At 36.8% G+C, this 11,208-nt stretch overlaps 1 protein-coding gene across 1 annotated transcript; it reads left to right on the forward strand.

Annotated features, from left to right (window-relative positions):
• The first annotated feature begins 8,449 nt into the window (after positions 1 to 8,449).
• On the forward strand, positions 8,450 to 8,923 carry LOC144356695 (uncharacterized). Its single transcript, XM_078011362.2, has one exon. It carries the CDS (start codon positions 8,450 to 8,452, stop codon positions 8,921 to 8,923), a length of 474 nt encoding a protein of 157 aa, XP_077867488.2.
• Positions 8,924 to 11,208: the final 2,285 nt, after the last annotated feature.

An 11,208-nucleotide genomic window follows, 5' to 3' on the forward strand; every position in this document is an offset into this window, starting at 1 on the left:
TGCCTTAACTTGACTCTCAAAGTTCAAAGACAGCGGCATATCAGACTAATGAGTGGTCACAAAATATTTGCAAACTGTTGTTTATTAAAGATATTCATTTACTTTATTAATTGATTAATCAATTAATAAAGTAATTAATTCATTTGTTTATTAATTTCGGCTTAGTTCTACATTCAGTGTTTCAACGAGTTTCGCACTATTTGATTGACATTTAGTATCAGTCAAAATCACTATAGGGAATCCACGTTGTTTTGATTTTTATTCAGCACACTCTGTTGATGAAGCACATACATTGGTCACACAGATGCTATTAGATTGTATCACGGAACTCCACGATTTTATCAACAACTGCCGGGTTTGCCTGACCTTGATTCCATGGTTTCGTTTGGCAGGGTCGCTCAACTATTGGGCCACCGGGCCACCATCAAACTGCGCTTTGCAATTTACGATCTGTAATTTTAAATCCCATCAAGGAATGCAGTTTTTAATAAAACAACGCAATTAAATTGCAATCTTATATCGTAATGTAATTGTATTTCAATTTATTTAAACTCAATTCAAATGCATTGCTATAATGGAAGGAAATTTAACTACCGTTTAACTTAACTGCATCTAGTTATACCTTAAATTCAATGAAATGCAACTTTAACTTAAGGTATAGATGCATGTTTGTGGGCACTTAGGAGTGAATTTTCTTTTTTTTGCTTTTTATTACCCAAACAGTCTTGGCTATAGACTGTTAACATTTCGCAGCATTATGAATAGTGGAACATACTCAAAAGACGATTTTAAAATACATGTATAGAAAACGGGTACAAACATTCTCTCTTTTGAATGCTTTGCATGTTTTAGCAAGGCTGTACATAAATAATCAAAAAGAAACATGGTGAAAAAAAGTAATGACAGGATCTCCATATTATGCACTATATTTAACTTTTTACAAAAAGATAATAGCTTTAAATTTGGAACTGTTACAGCCATTTTAATTATGAGCATTAGCAAACTTCTTACTGAGTGAATGGTTATGCAAATTAGCCATTTATCTCTACTTGTGTTTTTCAGTTTAGCATATAAGTTGAAATCTAAATAGCTCGCACAATTTTTGTTTATTATGAGTGAAATTTTCACACAACGTTTATCAGTTGTTTATTAACAAAAGAACGTCCAGGCGTATGTGTAATATATTTTGTTTTCATACTACAAAGTTGTCAAGCAGGATGTGTGCCGTATAGTCAATCCCGGTCAGTATTTCACACTTCGAATGTCATTGTCCGAGAATGCAAAGCTTTAAAAATAAGCCCAGACGTCCTTTTGTTCGTAGAGACGTTGTCAAAATAGTGTGAAAATGTCAAGACAAACTGACAAAAACTGTGGGAGCTAATTAATTTTCAATCTCTCTAACCAATCAGAAAACACGAACGAAGATAATGCCTGTTTTATGAAAGCGACGTTAATCGTCCACAAAAATGGCTATTGCATCACGACGACATGCCAAAATCCATCATACACCGACGCTTGCTGATGTTCAATCGCCAGATAAAAAAATTAAATAAAAATATTTACAATACCAGGGAAACGGACGTAAAATCGTTCGCGGTGTCAAAACCTTGCGTGAAAACTGTCATGGCGTCGTGTTATCATTTCCACTTAGGGAGGGGCACAATGGATTACGTAAAGCCGATGAGATATTCTTACAGTTATATAAACATAGCGATCCCCATTGGGTGGGTTGAGTCTGAATTTACCTTTCCTCAAACTTTTGAAAATATACTCTGTATGACGCAGTTTTTCACGATCTCCGGTGAAATGAACCGTGTGACGGCCAGGTTGAAATGGGCCGTAATATTTTGCTACACAACGGCTATTCGCAGTTTTTGTACTCAATCCCTCAAACGCCGGTGAGAAAAAGTCGAAATGGAAGACAACTATTGTAAATCGAAACAGGTTTCATTCAACTACGAGCATACGAGACTGGTCGGTACAAATTAAAACGAACCCTGACCTCTGGAAATACCTCATTCATAGAGTGCCTTAGTACCAGAGGTCGCCGAGCACGGCCGTACAACGTACTTTGCGACATCGCTACATATGCATGCTAGCTGACAAGATGGCATCGCAGAGTGCGTGATTTCTCCGCGGTGTTTAAAAACAGCATCTCGTTGCCGATGTTTCTGTAATTTCCGGGGTACTTTTTTTTGTAATTAACCAAGCATTTTACGTTTGTGTATTTTGCCACTGAAAAGTTAGTTATCGATGACAGCACAGCAATGGTGTTTATTCATTGCATCGCAATGCTATCAGCGCGGTGATTGTTCAGCGAAACAAAAAATGTACAATTAGTCAGTTTTATAATGCCTTCGGGCCGTTCGGAGAAAAAAATGCTGAAAAAAAATAGTTAACAGTACACCACTGAAAGATGCCGGGCGAGAAGTTGTCGACATGTTGCGAGATAAGCGTGAACAAGTTTACTTATCATTTACAACTGTATGTTTTTCGTATTCCGCTTGCATGCTGGAAGCGTCTTTGTCTTGTCTGTTTTTTTGTTTATGTTTTTTTTGTAGTTTGCGAGACTAGTTGATAACGCTTGAGGTAAGTTAAACAGGGTCGCGGACAGGAAGTAACACATCGCCGCACCGTAACTGATGAGGCCAGCAACTCATTTACATATAACATCAACAGTGACATGTCAATCAAAGAGCAATGTAAACAAAATTTCGGAACTTTTAATCACATGCGCGTGCCTCGGTTCTCTATATTTTAAAATCGATTTTTTGAGTATGTTCCAGCATTGACAATACTCCGAAATGTTAACACTATCTAGCAAAGACTGTCTGGGTAAGAAAAAGCAAAAAAAAAAATCACTCCTAGTGCCCACGAACATGAATGCCAAGAAATGTATTTCTTTAAATTGAGTTTAATATTATTTTTTTTTATTTGGGTTTTAGAGACAACCGAGTTCTGGCTTTACTTATAAGGGCATCACACATTGAGTGGTGGCCGCCAGGAGGCGATCAGTGCAGAATTATTAAAATCATTTGTTTAGCCTACATAATTTTACCAGATTACAGCTTAATTAAAGAATTCACACAGTCACACTTACTCACAGCCACTACAGTTACAAACAAATAAAGTACCGCCAGTTGTTCGTTGGAGGTGGCTTACCCTATTTATACGCACATACCGCGGATGTGGGGGGGGGGGATTCTGTGTGGATAATGCGAACGTTCGTACACACTGATGCATATAAGTATGTAACGTAACTACGTAGATTACATACATATAATAATATCAACTTGCTTATCAATTATATGAAATTCTATAGATTTCATAGTTCAAACAATCATGTTTTTTACATTAAAAACGTGTGCGTGTTGTACTATGTTAAAATGTAAATCTTACGTTTGTAATGTAATGTGATGTAATGTAATGTAATGTAACGTAACGTATGTTGGGGTAGTTAGGGTGTCAGTATAGAAGTTAATTATATTATTTGAATGCAAGTTAAAGCGCGGCAGTCGTCGCGCTGCGCATGTGCGACATTTGTGTTGATAAACATTGATTTTCCCATAATCCAATGCGCTCTTTTAAAGGAAATCACAAATATGAGGTTTTACCTGGGCGTGACTTGCACTAATTACCAACGATGACTCCTTCGATACCTTTCAACCACCTAAAAGTACCTAATTAAAGTTTCGTAACATCTCAGTCTGTACTCGTTGATCTGCGCAACAGTCGAAGTCGCCATCTTTGTTTATGTGAGACCCATATATTTCGCGCATGCGTGGCGCGACAACTACCGCCCTTTAAACATACTGCCAATACTCTCATAACTAATGTAGATGTATCGATGCTGCCTTCCCATTGTTTAAATATTAACTAACTGCTACATATTTTAAATAAACTGTAAATATCGTGCATTAACTTAATACTGGTTGACTCTATTAAAAGGCTGATCCTTACCACATGGGGGGGGGGGGGGCTTTTTTAGTGTAAATATTTTTTTTCAAAATCTACTACACAGTTTCCAATGCTCAACCATAGTGATTCTCTAATTTTAATTACACTGAGGATGAATATAGAATCAATTATTTATAATTAATTTCAGTATTGTTTTTTGAAACACAAAATGCCGTAGTAGCATATATATTTGCTCTTGTCACGGTCATTTCGACATTTCATGCATATGGTTTTTTATTATTATTTTTTTATTTTTTCTAAAAAATAAAAAAAAAATACTAATCTTGGATTTACGTATACAAACGGGTAATACTGGCAATTAAAAAAATATCATATCAGCATTTCACCAAAAACTCGTATGTTTACATCCAAACATTTTAATATCACAATGAATCGTATTCTAAGGCATTATTAAGATGCATTATCAAACATATATATATATATATATAAATGCTGAAAAATATTAAAATTTATACACCTTGTTTTATGTTAATCAGATAGTAAAAGTAATTGCACACGTCCTGCATCTTCTTTCAAGAACACATTTTGCAACAAGGAATAGATGAACAGAACAAAATTCTGTTGACTTGCAAAATTTTGTTCTGTAAAGCTTTGGTCACCGAATTTTGTTCAGCACAATACACACTCATAGTTGTTTTGCTAAACTAAACAAATCCACCTATCCATTAATTCGTACTTCAGACAATGAGGATGAAATACATTGAACTACCCGTAACTCGAAAGCTCGAACTCGGCATAAATTACATACTGTGTGATGAAACACATTGTGTGGCGTAAATAAACGGCGTGATGAATCGAATATTATAAGCTGTCGCCAAACCCAAAACAAATGACATATGCGACATTAAAATGCTGGTATAATTGTAAATGTTGACTACACACATACAAGTCAATATGTGTACTTCGCTTTCTGTTTTAAAATGCATGAAAGTGGTAGTCATGGCGATGTAACGAGTAACCGTCCAATATCTATCGGGGCTATCAAAAATACTGGAAAGACTCGTCCATTTTTATCCGATTATTTGCTCCATTCTAACCCACACTTTAGACGATCATTCAGGCTTTAGGGGAAACACATTTTTATCAGACCAATCATTTTTTTTATAATATCTACCCCAATGCTTGATTTGTTAACTACAGTCCGTTGTTGACAAAATTATTAATTTGTAATGCGTCTGATGATGTTGATAACTGGTTTAAGTTGTACCTGACAATTTGTATATTTCATAGGACGTATTACAGAAAAAAACAAGTTTAACCGAGGGAGTACCACAAGGATCTATTTAGGGATTACTTTTGTTTATTATCTTATTAATGATAGGGCTCTACATGGAAGGTACTAACGGAAGGAACCAAGCCGGGGAACCAAGACGCTATTGTTTTAGCTTTACCCCATGCTCGTTTGTCAGTGTTTGTTCACAAACATTGTTCTTGTTAGCTTTTAGCACTTTCGTACAATAGGTTACGCTAATCTCGAGCATTCGGTAATATTCGGAGCATATTCGGAAGCGATAGTCGAATCTCGCATGTACAATATTGAAAATGGTGTCTAGTTTGAATGCTGTTGTTTCCGGAGATCTTGACGAACTTTAATGGAAAATTGTCAGATATAACATTGATTGAAAAAGAACTGATGAAATATCGTGAATTTTGTATTTGTAATGGTAATGAGACTTAATCAATGATTGCTTGTGACGATTGCATTATTATTGGTACCACCATTGTCAGTGCGTGGGTTTGGCGCCCGAAACTGTCGAAATTGTTGACCGCCGGACATCTGCGAGCACCAACAGGAAAGATAGTATCGAAAGAAGAGCATGCCTAGACACTTTCTCTGTGATAATATTTTTTAGGAGTCCTTAGGAATTGTTGTTGTATGCACTCGGAATCTTGTTAAAGTTACAGTTGCTAATAATTAAAACATGTGAAATTTGTGAAGTCAAACGTTCATCTGTTGAATCTCCGGTTGTGAAATACGTAAATTGACCTTTCACACCTAAACAAACCCAGTGCGCATGTGTGATGACCGTAGTTTCAAAATGCGCATATATTTTATGGTAACATTAAAAATCGGCGAGGCTATATCATACTCCTCTAACTCGTTACTTGTGTAAACAATCGCAAACTATCATCGACATCAAAGATGAGCTAGACAATGTCCTTATCAGGATTAATTTGGGTTGAAACAAAAAGAAATAAGCCAGTTAAGAGGCTTAAGTGGCTACTTAATAGGCGTCGTGGCTCCTTCCGTTAGTACCTTCCATGGGCTCTGTCAGCTGGTCCATCTCAGCTACATTTGCAAGCTGTTGGTGGTGATGATAATCTAAATGTAGCTATAAATATTGACGTTAAGCCGATTGTTGACTGGGTTAATGCTAAATCTATGCGTATTAATCCGCGACACCTGGCGGGCCATTCATTATATAAAATACATGGCACATAAAGTAAATATGATTATGCCAAAACAATATTTCTCAGTATTGAAAACGACAACGGAAATTGAATTTTACCCATATTTTCAAATGCGCATTTGTGGAATTGAAATACAAAATACGTTATAGAAAAGTACATTAGCTGCGGTACATAATACGACCCTTTATTATTTATTTACGAACATCCCCATGAACATATCACAATATGTGATGAATTCAACATTGTCGAGTGTATAGCGCACAAATCTAAACTGAAAATTGATATATTGAAATCAAAATTTCAATATTCAATGTGTATTGGTGGGACCCGACGTATACGCAAAGGCACCGACATATCCGGTGGCAGTCAAAACATTGTGGGGCTAGGGATCAACCAACAACATTTCAAAATGGGTATTGGGGTAGAGGGCGTGTCACCTTGTCAGTTTATTGCTAGTAAATGCTTCACCTCCAAATTTATTTCGTGGACGTAATGCGGAGTAATTCTCGTGAATACAGCGGTACTGTGTTTACATAATTTTTCTTTTCAGTTTGATCTTGATACGACCTTCAAAAGATTGTTCAATCCCTATGCCGACTAAATTTGTAACGGCGAGACCGTTTTATTACCTTGCCCGTACCATCAAAGATGGAAGGGAAAGGTATATTAAGGGAAAAAATTTGTCCGGCGTTGTCGTCGTTGTTGTTGTCGTCGTCGTTAATAATTGTTATTGTGTGCATAATAACTTTACTAATTCTATTCCAAACTTTATCAAACTTGGTCACCTTATTCATCAGTATAAAGTCTTCCCTGAGTTTGAACAACAGATGTCCTGTATGAAAATATCATGCAAAAATTGAGAAAATCTGATAAAATATTTTGACTGTTTCTACTTGACTGATCACTGGTGATACACATCAAAGGTCACTGATCTCAGTGGAAATATGCATTGTTGTATGTGTTCAATGAAGCAAATGATTTATCTTGTAATAATATCCTTGGTAATGTATCTCAGAATCCCATACTGGGTTTCAAAACCAACTCATGGAGAGATTGCACAGTCTGATACACATTTGCAAACCTACCAATAAAATCTTTACAGAAAACAAGATGTCAGAAAATCAATATAAGCACTCCTATGAACTGGGTGCCTAACTTTGATCAAGATCTGCAGCTAATAGAAAATCTGTTTAGTTCAAAGTTATCAAATCAAAAACAATACATAAAAAATACATTAAAAGCAACACATTTCATCCACATTTTAAAAAGAAAATTGTTCTAAAATATATGTATTCTGTATTTGACAAACAGTTAATTCAACAAATGAAAACTCACAGGAATATGTTTCAGCTATTAGAACAGAATGATAGAGTTTTCATAATACTAGTTTAAAAACGCACCTCAAAGATTGCAGTGTTTGAAGATGTAGATTCTCAGGAGGCAACAGTACTGTTTACTTCTCCCTCCACTGGACACCAACTAACTATTTAAGTTGATTTGCATACAAAGCAGAGCTTGCAACATGATAGCTATTCATAAAGGGTGTTTTTTTTTTACTTTTCATATAATACAGTAGTCACACAACTTGAATGAGGCAGTTCATATTTGTCTCAGTGAATCATTAATTTTTGACAGACATCTGTACAAAATACTTGGACTAAAGCCAGCTAAAATTTTCTGTTATCTTGCATGTTATATGAATCTATTCACATCTTAATGCAGCACTTTTTTTCAATGAGACATTTGTTGTTATACTAAAATATCTGAATTACTTTGAAGAAAGCTGGAAATTATGTCCCTTAAAATAATTAAACAAATAAGGCACCAATGTTTTTGTAAGATATTTACATCTTTTAAGGACATTCGGTAGACTGATTCCCCACTGTTGGTTCAACCCCAAAACTTGTTTGTATTCAAAATTAATTATGACAATGCATATTTATATTGAAACAAACTATGATAAAGGGAATTATATTATATAACAAAGGGCAAGGTCACCAGAGTTCAACTATGTTTCGTAATGTTGTGACGTACTAACTTGCCGCGGCATTTCCTAATCATGGCGTTAGATTCCGCCCTGAAGTTGGATAACAACTATATTCAATCAATGGTTAGTGCAGGGAGGAATTACAAATTCATAAGCTGTCATATACAAAGTATGCATCCTGGTGTTCGTGGCATTTCAGAGCGTAGTGTAAGAAGATACTGTAAACGATATAATATCGGGCGAATGAGAGACCAGAAATTAGACGCATCAGTCACGCAAGCGATCCAGGAAGTCGGTCCATCGTATGGAGTTAAAACTATGATGGGATATATAAATTTCAATGGTTTGGTGGTCGGACTTGTTCGTCTCCGAGATAGTTTGAAACGTTCGCATCCCGATTATTACGAAATGCGAAGAAATAACACTGTACGTCATACAAACCCGTCCCCATACTCTGCAGCATACTTCGGAAACAAGTTACATGTAGATCAAAATGAGAAACTTGTCGCTTATGAAGTGACTCATATTTTCTTTATTGACGGGTAATCCACGGACTGCAAACACACTATCCCTGAGGTGCTCGGGGATGTCAAAACACCCGGTGTCATCTTGCCATATTACTCGCGATCTGTGTCGTACAGTTTCGTTGTTCGACACCTACACCAGATACATGCTTCGTTCTTGAAATCGGTAATTCATTAAAACGTTGAATAGTTCTAATTCCAGTATTTCTTCCCACACCTTGATATAGACCGACATACTGCACGCACCAACCCCAAGCACGTGACTATTACGGGCGAGCTTCGTACTGTTCTATGCACTGTTTCGTCCTGTGTCAGTGCAAGTCATGTCGACATATTTCAACTTCCAGCCAATAGAAAACGCCGTAATAGTAGAGGTGTGGCTTAAATGACATTCTACAAACTTTTCACCCAATGTAGATGACTCCAAATCAATCGTTCAACCAATTAGACTTTTTTCAGTTTTCAGCTGGCTTGGGTCTCTGTCCGGTTCCCCTGCCGAGAATGTTTCCACGTCAAAAGGCCGGATGTGACAATATTACCTTGTATCTCGCAGGTTGGTTTTTTGTTTATCTTGAAAACAGATCAAGACCCAGATAAACCAATGAAATTTGACTCAAATATTCCAATTTGTCGTAGTACGCCCTCAGTCCAATTTAATACATTAAAGCTCGTATGTTGAAACTGTGATAATGAGAATAAAATAATGAATGCCCACAGTATGTAGGGCAGATGTAGGGGTAATTTAAAATGGAATAAAACCACTGTGGCTTTATTACTTGAAGCATTAAATATGGATATTTTTCATAGTCTAAGTGTAAATTTCAAAGACGAAACATGACATTTTGCCATAATTCCATCTTGTTTATTTGATACACACAAGGAAAAATGAATTGCCGCCAGGTGTCACGGATAGTATTAATGCCAATAAAACTAAATACATGTTGATATCCACCGCCCGCAAGTTAGGTAGTGTGAAAAACGACTTTTATCTGTTTTTGTGGACGGTATGAGGCTCAATTTTTTTTATGTCCCTTTATATAATGTTTATTTATATTTTAGTTTGAATATGTTGATTTTTTGTTTTTTTTCTTGCCGTTAATCAGTTCTTAGAAAATCGTGTCCCACTCATATACGTATTATCCAGATTTCTTGGATATAGCATGGAGGTTATGTTTATGTTTATACCTCCATGGCCATGGGATAAAGGTAAAACTTATGAAAACACACATACTCATACAGCACTGACGTGAGCGCTTCAATGCCTTGGTTTGAGTGCAGTATCTAACACAGAGCTACATTTTCCAATGTATGCAGAGCAAGTAAAAAATACACAACTGCCATAGCTAGTTTACCGCCCGCCCACAGCTTTACCTTGCTCACAATCTCGGAGAGGCGGCTGTATGGGAATCGAGAACACCCGGGGGGGGGGGTCACTCTATATATATTCCGTTACTACCCCATGTGCAACAACCACTCACATACACCGACCTAGGTTATAGCTTGAATTGCTTGAGTTGATCACACCCCACTTGAGCGATTGAAACGGCAGCGAATGCTCGCAATAGGAGTAGGATGTTCTCAATATATGTCTGCAATAGAGTTTTTTTGTATTCTTCAATATGTCTGCTCTAGGGGGTACTAAATTTACAGTGCGTCCGCAATAGGGGGTTTGGTTTGTCAATGTGCTGCTAGCACTAGGGGTCTATTATTTTGTAGCAGGAACGCGCATGGTGTAAGGTTTTAATATAGAGTGACACCCCCCCCCCCCCCGCGAGAACAGTTCAACCTTTATGTCTATTGGCTAACCCTTTGCTCAGATTGCCGCTTGTTGTTTTTTTACAGAGCCACGCAAATTAAGTTTAAGGTTCTGTAAGATCAATGCCCCACGTCTGATGACGTCACCTTGTGAACTATTCACTATTTCATTACAAAGAATTAGATATTTCATTAACTGACCACACCCTTACACACTGACAGTAAAGTACCGCAACAGTAAACTTTAAGTGGCATTTTCTTTTGTGTGCAGTCAGTGAGGTTCTGTAAGAGCAGTGCCCTACGTCTGATGATGTCACCCTGTGAACTAATCACTATTTCATTACAAAGAATTAGATATTTCATTAACTGACCACACCCTTACTCACTGACAGTAAAGTACCGCAACAGTAAACTTTAAGTGGCATTTGCTTTTGTGTGCAGTCAGTTGTGTACCTGCACGCGGAATATTAGGAACACAGGACCACAGGCGGAACATATTGCACTTTTTTGCCTGTACCAAGTTTTTTTTTCAAGATGGGTTTCAAAACCCAT

The sequence above is a fragment of the Saccoglossus kowalevskii genome, chromosome 22 (assembly GCF_978046115.1).
Source record: "Saccoglossus kowalevskii chromosome 22, keSacKowa6.1, whole genome shotgun sequence".
NCBI lineage: Eukaryota > Metazoa > Hemichordata > Enteropneusta > Harrimaniidae > Saccoglossus > Saccoglossus kowalevskii.